The sequence below is a fragment of the Spermophilus citellus genome (genome assembly GCF_964194105.1).
Source record: "Spermophilus citellus genome assembly, chromosome: 11".
In the NCBI taxonomy this organism is placed as follows: Eukaryota; Metazoa; Chordata; class Mammalia; order Rodentia; family Sciuridae; genus Spermophilus; species Spermophilus citellus.
The window spans coordinates 84,870,112-84,894,997 of NC_138192.1; the positions used below are offsets into that span (position 1 = coordinate 84,870,112).

Genomic DNA, 24,886 nt, shown 5'->3' on the forward strand with positions numbered 1-24,886 from the left:
TATCTTGTCTTATATGGTAAATGAACTTCAATATTAGGAAAACATTCTAAGTCCAAGCAAAATGAATAATATAAAATACAATAGAATTTTTGCTAAGAGTAACATATGACCTTATACATCCTTTGACAAAGTATGAAGGCAATAGCAACAGTGAAAAAGCACATTATATTGCTGCATTTTGTTCATTACAACATTTTTTACTCATGAAATTTTCAAGTATATATAATCTATTAAAAAATTGGCCCTGTTAGACAATTTATTTTAAAAAGTAAGTAAAATATAAGGCTCCCCCCATTTTATGCAGTTTCTTAATATAAAATTGGAAAAGATTGATTCTTCTTCTTCCCTTCCTCCTCCTGCCCCTCCTTGTCTTCATCTTCCTCCATTCTCCTTTTCCTCCCCTTTCTTTTCCTCCACAGTCCAAAGCAGGAGATAATCAGGACTTTTCATCCAGTTACAGCTACCTGGAGAGACCTAGCACTGTGGCTAGGAAAAGCCATTGCCTTCACTTTTCAAAATAGAAGACAAGAAGTACTCATTGGTAAAATCACTTGATCCCTTCTCAAGACCCTAAAAACTATTGTCCTGTATAGAGCTGAGCTCAGTAATGATCTATCTACTTTACTTGAAATTCTCCTTGTTAAGGATTCCATGAATGTAGAGACTTGGATAAGCAAAAACAATATGTATAATCTTCTCTCTCTTTGATGATTAACATTATACTTTGCAAATATACATAGACCAGTAACTTTCCTACTGTACAACCAGATTCCAAAGTTTTCCTTTTCCTTTCATTCTATGTCATTCTGGGGAATTTGAATTTTCTCTATTCCAGGAGTGCAACAGAATGCCTTCCTCAATACGTCCCTGTTTGAATTTCAGTCCTTTCTCTGTCTCCATCCATAGGCCATGAAATATAAACACCTCTCATTACAGGCTATAAAAGATTAGATCTACCATGTATCTTTCTCTGGCTGTGAGAGAAGATTGTGTCCGTAACTGGATTGAGAGTGAGTCACTCTTCTCAGCTTCATATCCTGGCACTGTTGTCCCCTGACTGGGTGCATTTGCATAGGATACTGTACCACTAGAAATCTTTGACTTTTCTTCTTATATTGTGAGGCTTAGACTAGGTGATCTAAAACATGAATCTCAATCACCTTAGGTACTTTTAAATTCTAAAATGTCTAATATCTTAATGAGCTATTTCTATATATATTCTCCACATCAAAACAATAACACTTCATATCCAGAAAATCAGTTGCTAAAAATATTTCTGTTAAAACCCCAAATGAACCAACCACATAAAAACTTGCACATATATGCTTAAAGCAGCTTTATTCTGAGGTTCAGAATTTGGAAATAACCAAGATTTATTTCAATAGATGAATAGATAAACTGTGATACATCCATACAATGGAATATTATTCAATGATGAAAATAATGGGTCATGAAGCCATTAGACAACACGAAGGAACTTTCAACATATATTGTTAAATGAAAGAAACCTCAACTACATGACACATTGGAAAAAGAGATACTGTACAGAAAACTATCTAGAAAACTAATACAACATTATAAAGATCAGTGGCTTTCAGAGACAAAAGGTGAGCAAAGGAGGAATGAATACTGAAGCACAGGAGACTTTTAGGGCAGTGAAACCAGTAGGATACTACAAAGGTAGCCACATGGCGCTACATATTTTTCAAAACTCATAGAATCTATAAAAAGGAAATCAGAACCCCAATCAAACTATGGACTTTAGGTAATACTAATGTATCAATATCAGTTCATCAATTGTAACAAATGTACCATACTGATGCCCTATGTTAATAACGGGGGAAGCTGTAGGGGAGTATATGGGGACTCTGCTTTCTGCTGAATTTTTATATAAACCCATAACTTCTCTAAGATATAAAGTCATTAAAATGAAACAAATAAACAAAAAGTAACCAAATTTAGTTTTCCCTTGATGAGAACATAGTTCTATGATGGCTCTAGAGACTTATCAGTTTCTTAGCTTACACTTCCTTGTTAGGCATCTTTGACTAGTGGAAGATTTGGGAAGAATCAGAATACCACATATATAAAGTGAATTGGTCCTGATGGGTCCTGGACCACTTTCTAACTCGTAGGCACTAAGGTGCCTAATTTAAAAGAGCTTAGGGTATCTCTTCTTATAGACTGAATTGTGTCTTCCTCTACATTTGAATGTTAAAGTCCTAAACCTGGATGGGACTATATTTGGAGATTGAGCCTTCAAGGATGTAATTCAAGTTAAAAGGAGTAGGTAATATAAAGGTGCTAACAAAATAAAATATGACTAATATCCTTATGAGAAAAGAAAGAGATACCAAGGAATACTTTTAATTAAAAAAAGATCAGATGAGGACACAGCAAGAAGGTAGGTGTCTGCAAGTCCTCTGTTTCCTTTGAAAGATAGGACTTAGAAGAAACTAAACCTGTTGACATTTGTCCTTGGACTCCCAGCCTCTAAAACTGTGAGGAAATAAACCCAAATTGTTTAAACCATCCAGTCTGTCATATTTTGTCATGGCAACTCTAGCAGACTATCTATACTCATCTCTAGTATTTTGATTCAAATAACATCCATGGTAACTATTATTAAATAATTTAATTTTTTCAATTATTTTATATTTAGACTCAACACTGGCCTGGAAAAGGAATTTCTTTTTTCTCTGAATGTTTTCAGAAGTGCAAATTACTACTTTCAAGTACATAATTACACCAAACCAATACCTTAAACAATATGTCACAGATTTGTCTCAGTGAATAGACGTATAACAGTTTACAGTATAAGTTTTGGGAAGAGAGAAATTTTCTTACATATTTTAAGTTGTTAAATATGCCATAAAATATACATGAGATTCTTGAACAATAGTAGTTTGTTTTATTTTAATGGCCATAGCTTAAGAAATTTTGGTAAAACTCCATTATACCTATTCTTTTTAGAATCTTTATTTTTAACAAATTCTTTTAAAAATCAATAATATGCAGAAAGTGAATTTTAAATTTTAACTTATAAAAGTTAATACTTTATCGAACTTACCTTGTCTGAATATGAAAGTTGTTTGTGGTCCCTGTATGCTCGTAATCATGAATGGCAGCAGCAAAGACCATCGCTAAAATTTCCAGTTCAGTGAGCCAGTGCTAGTAAGTTAAAGAAAAGTTTCATCATATTTATAAAGAAGAAGCCATATTTTCGTTGTGTGAAAACAATTTTCAGTACATGAATCATATAAAATTATATTACATTTCTTTTAAATGAATTGTTCTTCCATTTTTCCTCCATTTACTGTGTATAATGAACCCTTCATGAGATCAATGATTGTTTCATGGCTTATAAGTTCAAACCTTAAAATTCAAAATATAATTGTCTTTGCTAACTGGAAAAAAATAGTATTCTATGATTTAAAAGACTGACTGGACTTTGATTTCACAGCTTTACCAGTTTAGGTATTTATGAAATCAATTACAGACTAGTGATTTTTTTTTTTAATTCCAGTTGGGAATCATTAACTAAAAACAAACTAATAAACAAATAAAACAAAAATATGAGGAACAGATTTTTCGTTGTTTACCACTAGAGAAAATGCCCACAAAGGTGCATGTACAAGCATCATCTTCTATAACAAAAGTCTTCATAGAGCTGACAAGCACAAACAGGATCCTGAGTAGACACCATCTGACATCTGAGATACCATATTTCAAATATTGCTACCCAAGGTTATGGCCACTAATTAAACTGGAATGGCCACGTAAGAACAATGGAGGTGTGAATATAGTCAAAACTAGAGGAGCATGAAGCAATGTTTCTAGACTTACACATGAAGCCAACAACTAGCAAGCTTTGCTTCAGCAAGATCTAAACAGCAGATAACAAAGTTCAAGTGATATTCAGGGAATCAGGCAGCTAGTTAACAAGATTAAAGGACATCTGGTTAGGAAAGAAAGTATAAAGACCAGGATAAAAGAAATATTGTATTTCTCTCTTAACTCTACATTATGCCCTAAATGTTTGTGTACTGATCCCAAAATCATATGTTGAAATTCTAACCCCCAGTGAGATGTTAGTAGGCGGTAGGGATTTTGAGAGCTAATTTAGGTCAAAGGAATAAAGCCCTCATGATTAGAATTAGTATGTTTATAAAAGAGCCCTCAGAGACCACCATCAGACTAGTGATTTTTACCATATAGTTTATACATAATTAAAGTTTATTTTAAAAGACTCCATTATAATAAAAAGGTCCATCTAAAAGCTGAAGATATTTACTTTGCTCATGAGAGAAACTGAACTTCATTTTTATATTTAAAGATTTAGAAGAGTTTATAAGAATTTACCAAATTTTCTATACATAATACATACATGACTGTGTAATAAAACTTAATAGCAATAAAGGAAAGAAAATTGCTCTCACTTAAAATCCAGGATTGATCTTTCTGTTACAGACTGGAAAGCCAAACAAAGTTTCTGTACTATTAAAGTTTATTTAGCAACAATTAGTTTATTTGTCACTCCCATTCTGCATAGTACTTTTACTCTACTTTCCAACATGGTAATCACATGTGACAATTTAATTAAAAATAAATAAAAGACAGTAAAATTAAATTCATTCTCCTAGTTGTAGTAGGCACATTTCACATGCTCACTGCTCATATGTGACGGTTGGTTGCCTTCAAATAGAACACCATAGGTACAAAGTATTTCCACCGTCACAGAAAGTTGTATTAGTGCTGCAAGGAGATGGTACTTGATGGCAGGAATGGAGGATTTGGGAAGAAGATGGACAAAGGTTGGTAGTTAAGTGCAGGGTTGGGGGAAGGGGGATTTTACGTGGAAAGCACAAATGTAGAATGATACTTTAGAGCCCTGTATTAAAGTACAATTACCGATGGTACAATTGTGCTTAAGAATCAATTAAAAAGTGAGGTGGAAAAGAGGATAGAAATTATGAAAAAAATGGATGGCCTCCTCGATTAGAACTGATGGATTTGGATTTTGTATAAAAGGCAAGAGGCAGATGTTGAAGGTCATGAGTCAAAAATGAACCAAGTGACAACTGTTTTCAGAGTTGGCAAAGGCATGGTCTTCCTAATCTTTTTTTTTTTTTTTTTTCCTTCACAGGACCTCTCATGGCATTTGGTACATAACAGGAACTCAATATCAGCTTGTCAAACAGAATGTCACTAGTTTTGCATAAGAAGAAGGTAGTCAAGAGTAGCAGAAAAAGACTATGCATTCAGAAAATTCTGGTTTCAAATTTCTGTTGATCCTCAGGGAAATAAGTTATTTACCCTCTCAGCTACAGTTCCCATTAAAATGGGATTAGTGATCATTTCTCTGTGAGGTTTTTGAGGGAAGTTTAGAGTTAATGTATGCAGTGTGCCTATCATGAGCCTTGCCATGTAGTAAAATACAGAATAGGTGACATTTTACAAAACTTGCTACTTTAAGTAAATTGTTTAAGGCATTAAATCTAGAAAATAACAGCTAACATATCTTAACTGATTGCAATTCAAGTATAAATGCCTCACAGTTGGATGACTGAAGCAGAAATGGTTTTCTTAACCAAAGGGAGTTTTTATAACTAACTGTTCTGTGTTTATAGATGCATTTAATTGTGTCATTAAGAGGAAGAAAGTGACCTTATTAATGGCCTGTGTTATAGGCTGAACTGGGATTGAGCCTCCAATATTCCCATTGAGACTGTGGAACTAAACACCATGAAATGAATAGAAATTGAATTAAACCAGATTTTATACCCCCAAAACCTATTGTTTTATTAAAGAAAATTTTTTCCTGGAAAAAAAAATACCTATTTTCTTAAAGTATGTCTTACTAGTTACATTTATGAATTTATAGATTAAACTGTGGTTTAAAAGAAAGCAACATCCACTATTCACTAAGATAATATTGAATGTGAAGTTGCAAAAGTAAAGAAATTAGATAATCAGAGATGGAATTTAATTATAGATTATCTCATAAGTATTTAAAATTATTATCTTTCTAGCTGTCAAAATTGATTATAAATGTATTTCCTGTTTTTTTCTAATTAATTGCTGCCTTCCAAAAATAGAACATCCTCCCTGAATCCATTTATTTACTGATATACTGTGACCTTGATAATTAAGTTTATAGTGTAAAATAATTTGGAAGAAGATAAACATTGAACTTTCACACTTAATTGAGAATCACATCTTTTAGGTTTCAGTAAAAGTAGAATTTTGGACTGATTATTAACTCCTTAGCTGTTCATTTATTTTATGCTGATGTCCAATGACATTGTAACTCAAAAAATAGATGGTTAGATTCATAGATTTTTGTAAATAATTCACAGTCTAGAAAGCGTGAATCATACCACTCTTCCCATCTAGAACAGTGGTCCGTATAAAACCCAGGTTCTTTTGGTTCCTAGTGGACAGAAACAAGGGGTCAAAATGATGAGCCTTGAGTAATAGAGAGAGACATTGTCCTATTACAGTGTCAAGGTTGCATTTTGCTGGAGAAATGCTCAGATAGACTAATCCTATATCCTCAAATTATATCACAAGGAGGAACTGACTGTCACTAGATGTGTAAGTAATGATGACAGAAAAGGTGGGAACCAACTTAACAGATACATAAGATTTTATAATTTAATTCTTGTAAACCTCCTATTTACCATTTGCTAGGTAAATATTTTTATCCTTACATTGCACTCCACAAAACTGAATCCTAAGGAACTGGATCTGGATCAATATCCATGCAGCCAAAGCTCATGTAGACATTTAGTGAAAGAACAGAAGTTCAAACTAACATTGACTCCAGTGTTTCTGCTCCTTCTGTCAATCACAATAGCATGCACTCCTGAAGGAGGCAGCATACTGAACACATGCTTTTGAGGTTTCAAAAGCAGATTTTTTAACTAATTTAACAATAAATTAATGGGCAAAAGCAAATTAGGCTTTAATACTTATAATTTTCCTATCTGAATTACTTTGTATGTGTGTGTGATAGAACAGTATCCCTGTGTTTATACAGGGTGGGGAGAATTTCAGGTCAGAGGATCACATTGATTTCCTAGTTTCTACTATGTCTTAAAAGAAAATATAGCAATTCTTTTGGCCTGAAGTTATGGGGATAGACACCTTTTTTCCTATCCCTTTGACTAGCCTAAGGTAGTTAATTGTCATTTACCAGCAAACTAGTATATTAAAATAATAATATAAGGGTATGTGTTGATAGCTATTTGTTTCTGACTCTAGGTTAAGTGCTTTACAAATAAGATGTAGTGACTCTTCCTATATGGTAATCAGTATCTTAAACTACATTTTAGTGATAAGAGAACCAAGTAGAGAGCTAGCTGGTTAGGAAGTGGCAGAGCATGCTTTCAAATCTGTCTGGCTGCCTCCCAAGCCCACACCCTTTCCACTCTACCAAACTGTTATATGGGAAGCCACGTAGAAGGAGAGAATGTCTACAAACTTTGCACAGTAGGGACATAGCACCACATTTTCTGTAGACTGATCAGAGAAAAATTGAGTCATTCCAAAGAATGGGAGACTGCTTTGGGGCGTAATCAATGGAATACACATTCTAAAAGAAATAGATTTCAAGTCATCTCTCTTTCTTCTGAGTATTAGAGCAAAGTGCCAAGAGCCTTCAAATGCAAGTGTTCCCTGGCCAAGGTCCTTGGATGATTTCATATTTAAAGAGACAGCTAGAGGTAGCTTGGCAGCACTCCATAAACCATTAGCTCTTTAGCAAATGGATTGTGTTTTTGCACATCACTGTCACTGTGGCTCAGGGCTACAAGTTATTCATATGACAAAAGGAGAGAAAAGGAGGAAAGTGGTTGTACTAATGTCAAGCTTCCCCTGTACTGTCAGCTCTTAGGCTCCAGGGTGTCCTTATGCTTTTAACAAACCAGGAAGACAATGGCTTCCTCATAATCCTTTCCAGGCACCATTCTTCAGTCCTTGGAATACCTTGCAGATGACAATATGCATTAGTCAACTGACAGTGTCAGGCTGTTACTGGAGTGCTCCATATATGCTACACTGATAGGGCTGTCCTGAAATAGTAGGACATCAACTAAAACAGTAGAGTGACCCAGTCTTCTCCTCACCAAATTCAGGTGGTGAGAAACGACTGAAGAGTTTTAGTTAAAAGAATATTTCTGAAATGCTTTGTCATTTCAAATAACGAACACATTCAAATGTAAGAAAATTAATATTCACTGACTACCTACCATCTTTTCATCTAGAGAAAAGCTTACTAGAATAACTTTCCCAAAACTGTCAAGCTGGCAGTGAAACCTGGTTTTGACAAAATAGTCAACACATTTGTGAATTCATTCTGCCTTCCCTTTCACCACCTATTGTGAAATTTCTCATCATTCTTTGTAGTTTAAATGCACTTTCCTGATCCTGGGAAACACTAAAGGTCTACCAGCAGACTATTTCTGCAATGGGCAGACTAATGGGCATGTAAAAAGCCCACTGATCCTTTTTTGCTAAAAGATGAATAAAATTAGGAACAGGTTTCTATGCTAATCCTGCTAAAGCAGGGGAAGTTACATTTCTGTTTGATAAGCTGAGGCCTTCTCAGAAAGGGACTATGTGATCTATACTAATGACTGCAGCTCTCTTGGTGTGATGCCAGGACTGGGCCGGATTTCTCAGCCTTCCAGAAAAGGTGGAATGGCTTGTTATGTCCTGCAGCAAGTCTTCCTTGTAAATCTGAGGGTGAAGTCACATTGTGGACTTAAATTTCTCTATTTATCAATTAATATGACATCTCTTCCTCCTGTCTTTCCAATGTCACTTTCAGACCAGAGATTCTAAAGTTAAATTAGACTTTCATTTAGCTCCCTTCACACTTGTGGCAAGCAAAACAAAACAAAATGTTCTTGGGAAGAAACATATTTTAAGATGATGAAATTCTAGTTACCTCCCAGCCCTAAATGGCATGCATTTTCTAATTTCACTTTATAATTAAGCGTACAGTTTATTTACTGATGTAGGCATTGTTTTCTCAGTCCATCTTGTTCTGAGGAAATCCAATCAGTTCATTTTACATTTTTTGAGTGACATTTAATGAGTCGTTTTTCAGTTAACTTTTTCAAAGCCAAAAAGTTTTAAAAGAATTTCTAGCATGCACATGCATGCACACTAGAAAGAGAAACATAAAGCAATTCAAATATACTACTTTTAAAAAGATAAATTTGTCACAGAATATAAATTTGAATGAAATTGTGGTAAAATTCCAAAAAATTCCTTTAATTCCCAGCTGAGCTCCCAGCCAATAGCCATACAAACTACCCGTCCTGTAACTGAGCCATCCTGGATACCATGCCCAGTGTTGGTTTCAGATGTCTCTAGCCACAGTTGCTAGCTGGCCATAATCACATGAAGGACACCCAGTGAGAGTCTCCTAGTTGGAAATCTTTTAACCACAGAGCTTTAAGAGACAATAACAAATTATTTTTTTAAATCATTATGATTTGGAGTGGTTTTTCTGCTATTGGTGTTTTTTTGCTTGTTTTTAGCAGTAGATATATTGGAACATGGGGCAGGAGTGGGATCTCAGCCCAAGACATTAAAGGATCTACACCATTTAAGAGGCAAAGAAAATGAGGAACAATTTCTTTGATTACCATATAAGACACTGTGGAGGAATCCTAGTAAATAGATTGTTATGTGTAGTAAACATCATAGCTGGTTTCTTGGGACAGGGGAATGCCATAATGATGTAAATTTTCTGCATATGCTAAAGCTTAGAGAATCCTGCACAAGTTATAAGTTTTCAAGCTCTTTAGGAGTCTCTGATAAAGCCCCAGAGAATTTGCTTGAGATCAAGTTAGGATATAGTCTATGATACAGAGTGATGAGGTTATTGAGGTTCTCTGGGCCCCCAAAAGCTCAAGTCTCATAGAACCAAATACCAGTTACTGTTGCTGATAATATAAATAGTTTAACTTCTGATTTCTAAACAGACAGGTAATGCATATTATGGGATTTGGTAAAATAATTTATTTGTGGGAATTTTATGGTACCATTTTAGCCTGTATTGGCTCATGAGAAATCAAGAAGGCATTGATTGGTGTCCTCATGTTAACAAAGTCCTTGGGGAAAGGCCCCAGCTCTGGTAATACCAATATGAGACTAAGCTCAGTCACTCATCCTAATATGCCAATCAGATGATAAAGGTAAAGGACAGGAAAAACATTTTAATCAACATGCCACGATGGGAAGAACAGATACAATGATCAAATATCTGTTCCAGGGTCTGACAGAAACTTTGAAGTTCATAGGAAAGGGGAACAAAGCTAAGGAATGGGGGCTTGCATGGCTGAGGCTTTATAAAACTGACAGAGTATATCATCTTGTTCAGGCCATGGTCTGATTGATCATTATCTCAAGATTAGTTCTGTGTGGTTGCTCTGGAGAAGGCTTTATTCTTTTAAGGGGCAATCTGGTTTCCATGAGATAATTGTTCCTATTTTAGTGGGGTAGCCTCAATTCCTATAATAGGGCAATTGATCCCACTTAGTGGGGCAATCTGATCGTGGGGTGATCTGTGATGTTTTGCTGTTTCTGGAGTCCAAGAGACTGCAGATTTAGGGCAATGACTAGAGACTTCTAGGAAGCACTCCAAGCAGTTGAATGTCCTTGAAAATCTTGAAAATATCCAAGTTATCTTATTTTGATGTCTTCAGTCTTGAAGGGGCATAAGGTACATTAGGTAAGTTTAGGGCTAATAAACCCTGTATTGTATTCCTTAAATAATTAACATGCCTATGTGTAGAATCAGCAGGGATATGAACCAAGATTTAAGGTAATAACAAAGGCAGAGATGCCAAGTTTTATCCTGCTTTTAGTGACCCACTGGGCATCAGCAGGCTCAAATGAAGAGTCAGTGTTTTTAGCAAAAGCAGCATCTCTAAATCCCCATTATACTCACATGACCCACATCCTGTTGAATTCATCTCAATTTGGCACCTTCAGAAGTCCTATTTCTCACTTTTCACTTTCTGGGAGTCATCTTCAACTCTAAGACATTACAGAAATTCTAAGCAGTATCAGACTTCCTGACTTATACTCATTGATATCCTAGGATTTGCATTGCTGAATCATTTCTTCACTTATCCCATTGATTCATCAAAATGCAAAGAAGAAAGGGCATTTGGAAAAATTTACATGAATAATTTCCCCAAATCCTTCTGAATATTTGACTGTGATTAGCAATGTAACAGAAAAAAACTCCAAATGTTAGTTTCTGAGAAAATGAGACAATGTGGGAAAAGTTCTCTTTTACTCTGAAGATGTTCTCACAAAAATGTTCTCTAAAATTTTGGAAAGTCATTCTATTTTTATTTACCTCTAGATGTCTTGTTTTCATTGAGTTAAAATATTTTTTGAAAAATAACTCAACCTCAAAATTCTAAAAGATTATTACTTTTAATAAAACTTCTATGGCATTAAAGAAACAAGAGAAATTCTCAGTAGTGGAATATAATGTCTCCAAACTAACAACGTTATTATAAAAGCATTCTTACCATGATACCTGTATGAAGCATTATGTAATGCACAGTTTGAGTGACATCAGCTGCATGTACCAAATTGTGATAAGGATTTTTGTATTTGCTGTAACCAACTTCTAAAGCTTCTGCAAAAGCAATTAGGCAAGAAACAGGAATCTGTCGAAAGTGATAAATATGGTTATATTTTGGCCTCAAGAGTGGCACTATATCAACTTGAGCACAGAGTTTGGGATAAACACAGTGAGTCAGATGTGGGCAGTAATTTCTTTAAGTTGAATCTGGATTATTATTAAAACACACACACACACACACACACACACACACACACACACACACACACACATAGTTAACATGTTAGTTTTCAATCCTGAGAAGTATTGTAACCTCCAAGTACTTAAAGCAGATGGATGAAAAAATGGTCTAACCCACACTATATAATGTTTGCATTTTTATATCTTCCTGAGTCAAGGAAAACAATTTGTTTTTAAAAGGGAAAATATTTTCAATTATAAACTGTAAGGCCTAGTTTTCCAATCTATAATACAAAGGCATTAAAATAGACAATTTCCCAGCACTTTCTATCTCCAACAATGCCATGCTTCTACAGGAAAGTTAACGGCAGCAGCAGACTGCTCAGAAGTCCTAACTCTAATCTGTTGCTTAGATGGCTCCAAATGAAGTGGATTAGAAGGCCCATCATTTCAGTGTAAGAAAAGCTAATAATAGAGGATTACTATGTTTTAGGAACACTGAAGATCTGTCTTAGTTCTTTAAGATGTAACTTCCAATCCACATATGAGTGTTCTGTGAGTGATCAGTGGAGCAAGAAATCTTATTGGAAAGAGGCAGTCCTGGCCTCATGGTCCCCAGATAGATATATAGATATGTTGGTGAGCCAGAGAATGGTTTCATCATGTGGTGAACTCAACCTTAGATCTGTACCTGCTAACTAGAAACATTCTAACGTGAATTAATAAATCAGTGTGCTACATTTTCATTATTATTCAAATAGCTGATTCTAAGGGTATTTCACTTTCCTTCCACACTTCTGACCTTGAAGCGGTTGAGAAGATCGTATCTGGTAAACAGTTCATAGATCATAAACTTCAGGCTATGCTCTCCGCTTGCTTCATTTAGGGCAAAGACATCAAAAGACCATTTATCGACATCCTATAAAAAAATAAGAGTAAATATGTTAGGTGACAGTATCATATAGTTTTGTGGTTTTGCATGGGAAATTATTTGAGAGATTAGGCAGCAGGTCATATTTCAATTCAGCATGTCTTACTGCATTTTACCAGAGTATGATTTCACAGGGTCACAAAATGTGAGGCCAAAATGCCTGCCATAAAACATCTTCCCAGATTGGGTCCTGTCCTGAAGTAGAATTGCTAGTGATATGGGTGATGTCAATTGAAGAATATAGGGAATATAGACCCAATTTTTCCCCTTCCCACCCACCTGCTGCTTTGCTTGGAATTTCAGCATTATAGTTAGTAATGATAGAGGACAGACAGATGTGAATGGTTAAGGGAATAATTCTATAAAATGGGTCCACTGTGCTCACCCCACATGCTTTCTTTTCCAAGAAGCAATTTATGTACAGCTCTGCCTGGCTTAAGAGGACAAGATATGTCACATTCCTCAGCAAACTACCTGTTACCTACAGAAGAAATGCAGTCCTGAGATAATAAAATAATGTTGATAAGAAGAATTTAAGTTACCCTTACTTTTGTGACCTTTTCACAGACCAGATCCTAGAATTCAGGGAGATAAAGATAATTCCTCATAGCCATAAAATCTGGAAGATTTGGTGCTTAAGAATCCAATTAGAATCTGGTCAACATGGGCCAAAGTGACCTAGAATTTTTATAATGGTGGGGACTTAAAGGTCTGATGACATCCTGTGGTCAGTCAAATTTCAAGAGGTGAACCTCGGCATGACTCTCTGGAAACTTCTCTGGGATCCCCAATAAAACTAGAGTGCAGGATAGGCACACAGTTACTCTTATCTGGGAGAGGACCTACTCTCTCCCATGAGAATGTCCCCTTCCTCTTTTCCAACTCCGAGCAATATGTCTGAAATCTTTCTGACTTGATCACAAGAAATGGGGCTTAAAGAGGGTAATTTGCGCTGCCTCAGTTTCATGGAAGGACTCCACCCTGTAACAGTAATTAGGCTGGAAGCTTTGATGCCTTCTCTCCTCTTGCAGGATACAAATACCACAGGAGGTAGACAGTACACTACCTTGTTAATACTCCTTCTGACTTAAGCTGACCCAGTTATACTTTTCTCCAGGGACTGATGGTAAGAAAAGGAAGTGGGCCCTCTAATTGAGGAGGAGAATAGTAATTGGTGTTATTTCTTGCAATTTGTAGGGAAACAGGCAAGCTTGTAGGGAAGCAGGTGCACTGGGAAAAATACAGTGACAGTGGGGGGCGGGGGAAGAATCAACCACTTTAGCTACCTCATATTTTTCTAAAAACCAATACACAAACAAAAACTAAAGCACAAAATTCAGTTCAAAAGATGATCTGGAACTATTAGCAAAGGACAGTGTTTATATACACATACGCAGTAGATTTGGTACTGAACAAAAAATGGGCAACCTTTAAGCTATGCATTAATTTTTGCATTTGAGTAGGCATCTTTTAGAATTTCATAGATTTAACATTTTAACATTCTTAAGGAAGCCAACTGTAGGTGCTGTAACATGCTTAAACTAAACTGAAAATCTGATAAGAAGTATTTCTTATTTTAAAAAAGGTCTCCTTTGAAAACATAACAGTAACAGCCTCAAATGTTACTTTCAATCTCCTGGAACCAAACACCCATGAAATACCTTTTGGTTTTCTTGTCTGCCATTGTTATTTATCTTCCATTTGGCTCTAGTTTGATCCCCAAACACTTGCTTTATCTCTTTGTAAATTAAAAATCTCTAAAGTTTCTGTTAGAAGGATTTTTACCATCAGTAAAGCTTAAAGGAGGCCAAGAAATCTTTTATCAAATTCCAAAGCTAACAAGGAAGAGTTAGCTCAGACTCTTTCAAGGCAGCTATTAGAGTTCCAACCAGGGATTCCTGCTGCGTAAAGAGTTAGCTCTGTTTCTTGAGGAGTTTCATAAACAATGATGATTTGCATTTGTAAACCATTGCAGATGCTTCCCTCCTGCACTGTCACATTGAGAACAAACAAGACAAGGAGGATTCTACGATAATAAATTATTTAACTAAAATATTCTTTACTTGGTGAGAGTTCTTCCCTCAACCTCTTAGTGCATATGTCTTTACGAAATTCCCATTTCAGAAAAACTGATACCTTCTCCTGCCAACATACTTTCAGTTGGTTTTTAGGCAAAGATTTTTAAAAAGAAATAAAATAAAAATAAGGAATTTCTTTGAACATGGTAGAAAAAATAACAGGAAAGCAAGATCTCTTCAGAACATAGGAATAATTAGTATACTCTGTGGCATTTTAGTTATATATTTGTATTATAGTTTCAGGAACATAATTCTATTTTAAAACATCCAAGGAAAGTGAATACCTATTTAATTAATAAGATTTGAATCTAATATGCAGCAGAGAAGAAAACACAAAGAGGATGCTTACAAGGAAATTAAAATACAAATATAAGCAATACAAATTTAAAATAGGAAAGGAGTATATAGGTGAGAAATGAAGCAGTCCAAGGTCTTACTGGCTGCCATTATGCTATAAATTCTTGGTTAACAGTACCATGGAGTAGTTTTAGAAGACAAAGTTACTTTCTCCAACCAAATTAAGAGACAGAAAGAAATAAAGAATTCAGCAGAGGATCCTACAAAATGTCTCTGTAGAAATAACATCTGTGACAAATGTGCACACGCATGCCCACACACAGGAAACGCAGACAAGTGAGCCGCCAGCTTCTCCTTTCAGAGTGTCATCTCTAGTTATTTCTAACACATACAATACCGCAATTACACCTCTGAACAGGGTATTCTCAGGAGAAGCCAGATACAAGAAAAAAGAATTTTTTTTTTTGTTTTCTCAATTTTTCTCTTATACTTTGCATTTTCTCAGGCCCAAGATTTTAAATACTTTTCTTCTGTATCTTTTAAACACAGCTGACTAAAACATCTTTTGGGGTTTTTTGGTAATGTATTTAAGGCTTCCATATATATATATATGTAACAAAAAATATGTATATTCTGACAAATACTAGTGCCATCTCAAAATGGAATTCAATATCCAATTAAATAAAACATAAAGAAAAGAAAATCACACACACATATGCACATACACATGCATATATGTGCATTGATACAGTTCATTAATGCAAATCATTCCTCATGTAAGTCTACAAGGAGTCATGATCTGGAACACATTACCTTTTGTAAATGGTTAAAATAATTTCTACATTCCAACATGCAGACTGCAGCAAAGGCCTACTCTCATTTTTTCTCTCAGCCATTTTAATAAGACTTTTTTTAAATGAATATTTTATAAATGAAAATAATTGAAATTATTTCACCTTTAATGTTACTATGACAGCCGCTGGATATGCCAAACCAACCATATGATAGGATTTTCTGTACATCCTAAAAAAGACAAAAATAAATGTATGTATAAAATTTACTTGCTTCAAGTTTTCATCTCTTCCTTAAATATAATGGAAATGATTACTCCTAATTTGCTTACCTTTTATCATTAGTTGCATATTCCCTTTGTGGCAACAGTGTTAACTACAGGCACCATTTATCTGTCTACAGTATAATAGAAGTCAACAGCATTTTGTCTACTCACAACTACCCTGTAAAAGTTCATGTGATTTTAGTTTTCATGTAAAGATAGCTCCCCTTGAATTTCATGTAATTAAAAGATGAACTGTTTGCATGTGCAGCTACGCTTTCTAACATACTGCCACATTCACAACAGCACAGGTTCTTATTTTATGTGCATTTATATTCCAAAATTTTTAGAATGGAAGCTGAATGTCATGAAAATATTTCCTTTATATATTCTTGCTTTTATTTTCTTACAATATAGAAATTGCAAGGGGGGAAATATCTATCATTGAAACTAGTCTTGAAATTAGGATTGGGTCCCGGATCCCCTGGTGTTGAAGATTAAATACCCAAGAAACACTGCGGCAAGAAAACAAGTTGTTTCTAAAGGATAGATGAGTGGGGGTGGGAACTTGTCTGGAGAGAAAGGGGTCCAGAGCTGGTGCCCAAGGGAGTGGGGGTGTCCTGCCCCTTTTATAGATTTTAGGTTTCCTTTTTGCTCATGCTCCCTCCTCCCATCCCACCTATGCCTACCTGGTGATCAAAAGGGCAGGAAGAGAGCCATCCAGGGAACAGTTACTTATGTTGGAAAATGTGATCCTTTCTCTCCCCCCAAGATGGTTAGCAACCAGGTGATGAGGAGTGCTATCTACCCATTTCCTTTTCTTTGATAATCAGCTACCTGTCCTTTGCCCCGGTCTCATCATCAAAATTTACACAGGGATTATTTTTTTGTTGTTGTTCTTAAGGATACACTGGAGGAGATTATATTGACAAAAATTACTTAAGTTTGTTCAAATTTTTAATCCAACATTAAAGAAAGATGATTCAGAAAGACAACCCAATTCTTTCTATTTCCATAATATTATCAAAAACAAGAATGTTTTTATTAACCAGTAATTGGTTTGAGTTTTCCTTTTCTGATAAGCAACCAAAATGACATAAACCACAGCTGCAAGTATATAGCTCAGTGGCAGAGCATTTGCCTAGCATGTATGTGTGCAAGGTCCTGGGTTCGATTACCAGCACCAAAAAAAGAAGATACCCTAATGTGTCAAAATAGCAATTGACTTTCATTTGGGACCATGAAAGATACATGGCTCTCTACAAATCCCCACTCCCCAAAAAATGCCTGAACAACCACCATAATTCAATTAAATATAGTGACATATACACTGAATTTAAGAAACAGTTGTTGAGGAAAACATCATACATATTTTTGTAAAACCACTGTGGAAGATACTAACCTTTTTAATCAATGAACTTTATATTAAAAATCTGGAAGACATGTTACTCAGTTTCTATATATAAATCATCTTTTTTAAAAGATGAAAAAATCCAAGTAATTTATCATCTTTTTCTTTTAAATCTTGACTTCTTAGAAACTCAGAATGAAAATATTTTTGTTTAATTGTCTCTTTAGCCTAGATTGTTTTCTTATAAAAATATCTTCTCACTTTATTTCAGACGAGGTACCTCGTTATTTTGTTTTTGTGTTTCAATTTTACGTTTATTTTAAAAAGCTGTAAACTATTTTGGGTGTGGGTATAATAATTAGTCTTACCCATTATATCTATTGGAAGATTTAAAAGCAGTTTAAAAATAAAAATATTTATATTAATTACTCCATTGAGATAGCTATAATTATTCTAATCCTCCAGAGCAAGGAAGGTACAAACCACACCACAAAAGATCTAGAAAATAATTACTGCTAATAAGGATCCTTGGTTGTGGGTGTTTTGTTTGTTTGTTTTTGTGGGAAACAGTCTTTTCTATCTATTTTTCTAGTCAGTATTTCTAAAAAACAGGTGCTGGAGAAATGAAAAGGTGGTTAACAGGGAAAAGTTCAATAGAAAAACCAATCAGGAATAAGAAATTTTAAGACATTAAGTGATGTGAAATCATGTCAGGGAAAGGAGTATCCCCGCAAAGAGAACATGTGCTTTGAATCAGGAGTTAGCTGCTGACTGGTGGTAAGACTTTTGGAATGCTATTTAATGTCATTTATTTGCAAAAGGATTTTTGTGTGGGGTAAAGGGTATAAATGACTTTCATAATCTAATAAAGACTCCACACAAGAAAGCCTGTATTACTATTACTATAGCTGTTCTCATCAATCTGCTGCCAGTCCGTCTGGTTCCAACCTTTACATTACTCAGAGCTCCCTGGCTCATTGGGAACTCTGGTGCCAGTGAGTTTCTCAGACTGGGAGGAGGTTGAGAAATGAGTATCAATATACTTCATCACCACATGAACTATAAAAAAGACTTATCGATGTACTTTATTACCACATGGAATGTAAAGAAAGATTGTCCTTCTAAAGAGACAAACTTCCTCTTTATCATACATTTCTAATTCTATAATCAGGAATAGAATTCTATGATAGAAAATGAGAAAAAGAAAATCAGATGGAAATTAAGATGATTTCTCCTGGAATCAGAATGAGTGTGGGAAGAACCTTAATCTGGTTTCCTTGTGCTTTGGTAGATAGGTGATATATCACAAGTTTCTGAAAAAGGATAATGAATTTCCTGGGATCACAAGTTTCTGAAAAAGAATAATGAATTTCCTGGGATCCTGCAGGTGGTGAAGTCCAAATGAAAATATGATGCATTGATTTTGGAAGTTTTTACTATAATTATAAAATATAATTCAAAACCTTAAAAAAAAAAACCACCCTATCTTATGCCAAACACTGTGTTAAACAGTGGACTATTTAGTGGAAAATAAGGGAAACATTCATGCTGCTTTTGTGAGTTTTATATAAGTGATGAAGAAAGACAAAAAAATAAGAAGCAATATATGATTAGAAACAGTAATAGGTGCCATGAGGTGAATTCCTGGTTGGAGTAGTACTGGAGGACCAGAATTCAGAGGGATCAGAGAATAATCTGGAAAGACAGAATGGGCCCCATAGGATAGCAGGGAGGAACATTTTTAGCAGGATTGACAATGGTTCCAAGGAAGGAAAGAGTTTAGGAATGTGCTTGGAATTGAAATCAAAGCTGGTAGAGATGTTCGGACAAGGATGAGGGCAGCAATAGATGAGGCTAGAAAGAAAGAGGTATCTGGTTAAGTGAGGCCCGATTACCAAGTGAAATAGGAAATCATCCAAAGATTTCTACCTTAAGAGTGACAGAGATAATTTTTATTTTATAACATCACTGTGAGATGAGTTGTTTGGAGAGCCCAAGAGAGGAAGAGGGAAGCCCAGTTAGAAAGCTACTTCCTGTTTCTGATGGTAGGTTATAGAGGCGTGGATTGGAGATGCCGGAGTAGAGATGAGGAAGTGAGTAGTGAAATCAGGACATATTTAGCTTACTAATTACCAGGACTTGCTGAGGTATTAAATCTTGGCAGGGAAGCCTTAGAGGAGAAAGCAACAAAACTTCAAGAAGGAGGCTAATTTTTTTAGGATTAAAGAGAAATATTTTTGAAAATTCAAGATAAACATGTTACTAATGGGGATTCAGCAGTGATTAAAAGATATCATTTCTAAATGCTCTCCTCATTAGTTTCCAAGCTGCTTATTGATTTAGTGAGCTTATATATACATTTAGATATTTCTATATGCTATAAAATAAAATTTGTTTTAAGTAGTACACACAATGGAAATTTAGCATGTCAATATATTTTACTGAATTTTTCTTAATCTTGTCTTGAATAGAAATGCAAATTCAGTTGGTTTTCATCCACAGTTGGCATTTATTTACAGTTTGCCAACTTCTGCAATTTTTTCTTAAGCAAAGAAGACAAAATATATTTCTTTAGTAAATTAAACATATTCTTTTATCTGTGACACTCTTATTAACTTCCTGAAATTCTATTTAGATTTTTTAAATTCGGTGCTCTGGGAAATCAATAATCTTCACATGTATGCATAAGTTGTTTTGAAAAAAAACAGGAATATGGTTATAGACATTCTTTTTCCTCATCCCTGCCTATTTTCCTCATACTTCTGGTCTAACCTGGAAGAACTAAAATAAGTTTATGCACCGAAGAGGGTGTTGTTATATCACCAAACTATTCAGAATATTTTTAGGGATCCTTTACCTGAGCTAATTATGTATGGTTAAAAAATTTGCAAAATAATGAATAATCACTCAGTGGATACTATTTTGAGTGATATTCACATTCTGAGATATTAGAAGCTTCATAGCTGTTGTTATGATACATGGTTAAGTTGCACTGTGTTCTCCTTATATGTACCCTTATTTACATTTTTAAAATTCAAATGTCATTCCCATTGTTCCTTTAACACAGAAAAGTTAAAGTTTAGAATGTTTATTGGAGGTGAGATCTAGAAGGAACAAAAGAAAAATGTTTTGTTCTCCCTTAAAGTACATTGACAAAAAAATCTTTGTTCTTCAACTTCACTAGTTTCTCAACTATTAAATTATCTTTTTGTATGTATAATTTATTTATGTGTTAGTCTAAGGGATTTTTGATAACTACTTTTCAATTTTGTTGGACATTTTTATTTTGGGTCTATTTGTAGTTTTATTTCTGAAACATCTTGTTTCCTAGAAAAATAAATCTTGCTCTTAAAAGTTAAAAGCATGTAAAACTGGGTCACATGATGTTGTGTTTCACATGAAAACTTTGGTGATTTGACTCCATGGTGTAAGGGCCATTGAATACCTTGTTTCAGTGACAGGAGTGTTGAAAAACTTCTCAAAAGTGAAAACGAGAGAACTTTCTTCTCATGATGGAAAGATGGGAAGAGGAAGTTCTTTTCTTTTTATGGCAGAAAAAGACCTGCTTGACTTAGGTAAGTAGGTTGTTACCCAATACAGAATTTTTAAAATGAGCTATTACATTTTATTCAGACAAAATCAATTGTATAATGTGCTATATGTTAGACTAGTTTTTAACAGTTAAGCACAAAAAATCATTTCAGAATGGTCATTTAAAGGGCTTTGCTTTCAGTCTTCATGTCAATTTAGTATAAATAAGAATAATACATCCAAGGCAAAAATATTTAGTTACAGGCAAATTCATCACAAAATTCCTAACCTGTTCATTCAAGTCATGGTTACTGTTTTCCTCAATGAATACAATATAGGTCTCTCATAACTTTGATACAGTGAACATATTCACTGCCTTTTAGATTTTATTTTCTTGAGATACCAATAGTTTTGCTTACCTTTCCACAAAAATTCCAGCCTGAACAGCATGCACAATGCTTCGAAATCTTGGTTTTTCCTCATGTTTCTTTTTCATCATCCCCATTTTCCTTGTAAAAGTAGAAGCCAACCAATCCCGAACTTCCGATGGGACTGAGTCTGACTGAATGTCACTGAGCTCATCTTCTGTATCCAGTAGCCTTCTGCAAAAATGTATGCACAGTAAATGTTAGAAAAAAATGAAGGAAAGCTAATAATAAGAAAACAAGCATTGAAATGAGACTTAGTAATAGCAAATTATTATCATTAGTACTTATTATGTACTATTTAAAAAAAGAAAAAATGTGGGTTAACATTGGGGAAGCTCTTAATTTCTCAAATTCATCACCTTCTAAAGGTAAGAACTAATCCATGTGAGCAATTGCAGCTCTCCTTACATTGATGTATAATGATACCCATTAAGAGGCTTAGACTGTTAATATATCATTCCAATAATGAATAAAACTAAGAAAAGATAGGGAAGAGAATTCATAAACAGATGTCTGCTATTAAAAGAAGCAACTGGGTGGAAAGAAAAGAGGGGGGTCAAAACCATAAAAGTTGTCTTATAATTAACAATCTTATATACATAGTATAGAGAGTATGTGCTATTTAAATAAGGCTTTGATGTTTCCAAAATTCATTCACAGGTATAGATGCCATCTCATCAGTAAGTTCTTCAAATTTTTAGGAAAATGTTAAACTCAGGTATTCTAAAATGTTATTTCTGATATCAACACCACAGATTTTTTAAAAGTTCAAAAAATGTTAACTAAAGAAAATCAATGGATTATGGTTATCCCTCAGTATTCTTGGAGAACTGGTTCGAGGATACCACTTCTCTCTCAATATACCCTGATCTGCTTATCCTTAAGTCCCTTATATAAAATGGCAAAGTATTTTCAAATAACCTAAGTATAGCCTCCTAGATACTTTGAATCATCTCTGTTACTTACAATACCAAATACAATGTAAATGCCATTTAAATAGTTATATTTTCATGTATTGCTTAGGGAGTGATGACAAGCAAAAAAAAAAAAAAAAAAAAAGACTATACAAGTTCAGTACAGACACAATTTTTTTTTCCCCCGAGTATTTTGGATGCATGGTTGGTAAAATCCTCAGACGTGGAACTCACAGTAACAGAGGACTGACTGTAGTTTCAAAGCTCATTTTAGGAGATTGAGCCAGTCAAGGTAGAAGAAGCATCTCCAGTTAAGAGCCAACACTGAGTAAAGATCTGATGGGGAACTATGTGCATGAGGCTGTGAGCAGTAGCTGAAACCACTACCCCTCTCACGTATGAACTCCAGTTATATAAAGCTGTCTGGCCTGGGTAGTGAGAACTGTCATGGAAGGAAGAACTAAGGAATCATCCTTATATTTCGGCTTGTCATCTTCAATAGTCAAGAACTTCCTAAAGATCTGAATTGGCAAGAATGTGGACTCCCCATAAAACACAAAAATGGCATTACAGAGCAGTAGAGCTTCGCCTCCAGGAAGAACACAGGCCAGCTCTGCCTGTCATCTGACCTGATTATTTTCTTGTCAGTGTACCAATTTAATAACTTAGAGCTCTTTTTTGCACACTTTAGCTTTGACCTTTGGGTTCCATTTGCTTTGGTGAATCTCTTTGCAACAGAATGAGGGCTAAGGGTTATGAGCTAATAGAGGGAAGGAAGCCAGAGACGGCAGAATGTGCCAAAGCCTCAAGGACACATCACACACCATATCAACAGGGCAGGGACAAAACAAAGGGCAACAATGACAAGGCCCACCCAACACAGCCAAATATGGACCAAAGAGAGGTTCAGAAGATAATACAAAAGAGTAAATCTTTATGTCCTTTTGAATGACCATGTGCCACTGTCCCCTATACACATATGAAAGACAGTCATCTGCCAACATTTATTTTTGTGGTATTAAGTAGCATGAATGCATTTATGAAATACCTTATGAGAGAATAAGCACAACTTAAGTGATGGAGTTACAAAACTACATGTACACATGGGGAGATAAAAGAGATATAATTGGTATTAAAACTGATTAATACTCACTTTATATTATGTTTAATTTTCTGTCTGTTCTTATGTTTTAATGTTTTTAATTTACCCTTAAAAAGCCGACATTGTAATCCAAAGTAAATTATTTTTTCTGCCTTTTTGCCCATTCGAAACTAGATTCATCAGCCCATTTCAGGAAGAAACTCTACTGTGTGACTTAAAATATTCATTACTTTAAAATTCATTGCATTTCTATTGTCTCTTATGTGGTGACCAAATAAAGCTCAGAGCAGGGCAGATGGGATAGGAACCATTGTGGTGTAGCCCTGTGATGTCACCATGCTCTAGGCATTCTGCTCCTGCCTTCTCTTGTCAGCTGATCTGAGTAGAATGAGAGACATGAGGAAATTGTTGCCAATTCCTCTACAGCAAATTTGATGTTAGTGACCTTAAAAATATACGCCCTAAAACTCATAAATTATCTAAGGCAGATCATCAAACATGAGAAAATTAGTGTGTGAGAACAATAGTCCTCACAGTGTGTGTTACTCAAAAGTCTGGCAACTCTCAGTCCTAGCGCATTGGGTTATTTATTTAGAGAAGAAGAGTATATATGAGATTGCAGGAGAAGAAAGTGGTATGGATTAACTAGTGGGCATGGAAATAAAGGTAGTGAGTGTGCAAAGAGAGAAGCATAGAATATGCTATTGTATAACTAAAAAGCAAATATTGAAGACTAATAGGCACTTCTGTGATGGTTAAGTTGATGTGTCAACATGGATAGATTATGATACCTAGTCTTTGGTCAAATTCTCATCTAGATGTTGCTATGAAGATATTTTTAAGATGTGATTGATATTTAAATCAGGACTGAGTAAAGCAGATTAATTACCCTTGAAATGTGGGTGAACTTCATCTATAGTTGAAGGACTTAAGATAGAAGAGGTACCTGGAATAGGAGGGAATTCTGCCTCCAAGTCTGCCTTTGGATTCAATACTGCAACATTAACTCCTGCTGAAATTTCCAGTTTGCTGAGATATCTTGCAAATTTCAAGCCCCAATAATCACATGAGCCAATTCCTCAAGTCAATCTCTCTTTCTCCATCACTCATGAACAGTGTGTAGTAACTATGAGTGTCAATTATAAATCAGACAGCAATTGCTTATCTCCATTACTATCTGTTTAAGAGAGAATATCAACCCTATTTCCACTTTTTTTCTTTTTCTTTTTTTTTTTTTTTTTGGTACCAGGTTTTATATCCTCAGACATTTTTTACAGTTTTTATTTTGAGACAGGGTCTTGCTAAGTTGCTTAGGCCTTGCTAAGTTGCTGAGGCTGGTTTTGAACTTCCAATCCTCCTGCCTTAACCCTCTGAGCCTGTGGGATAATAGGCATGAAGCCACC

The 24,886-nt window shown here is 34.9% G+C and overlaps 1 protein-coding gene across 3 annotated transcripts in view; it reads right to left on the minus strand.

Moving 5' to 3' along the window:
• PDE1A (phosphodiesterase 1A) overlaps positions 1 to 24,886 on the minus strand; it is a 287,285-nt gene that overhangs the window by 93,416 nt on the left and 168,983 nt on the right. For all 3 annotated transcript variants that reach the window (XM_081262263.1, XM_081262265.1, XM_081262264.1), the window contains exons 3-7: positions 21,459 to 21,641; positions 16,060 to 16,126; positions 12,600 to 12,716; positions 11,562 to 11,702; positions 3,071 to 3,171 (exon numbers count right to left, since the gene is read on the minus strand). In XM_081262263.1, the coding sequence (XP_081118389.1) occupies positions 3,071 to 3,171; positions 11,562 to 11,702; positions 12,600 to 12,716; positions 16,060 to 16,126; positions 21,459 to 21,641 (609 nt within the window). The remainder of the gene's footprint in view (positions 1 to 3,070; positions 3,172 to 11,561; positions 11,703 to 12,599; positions 12,717 to 16,059; positions 16,127 to 21,458; positions 21,642 to 24,886) is intronic.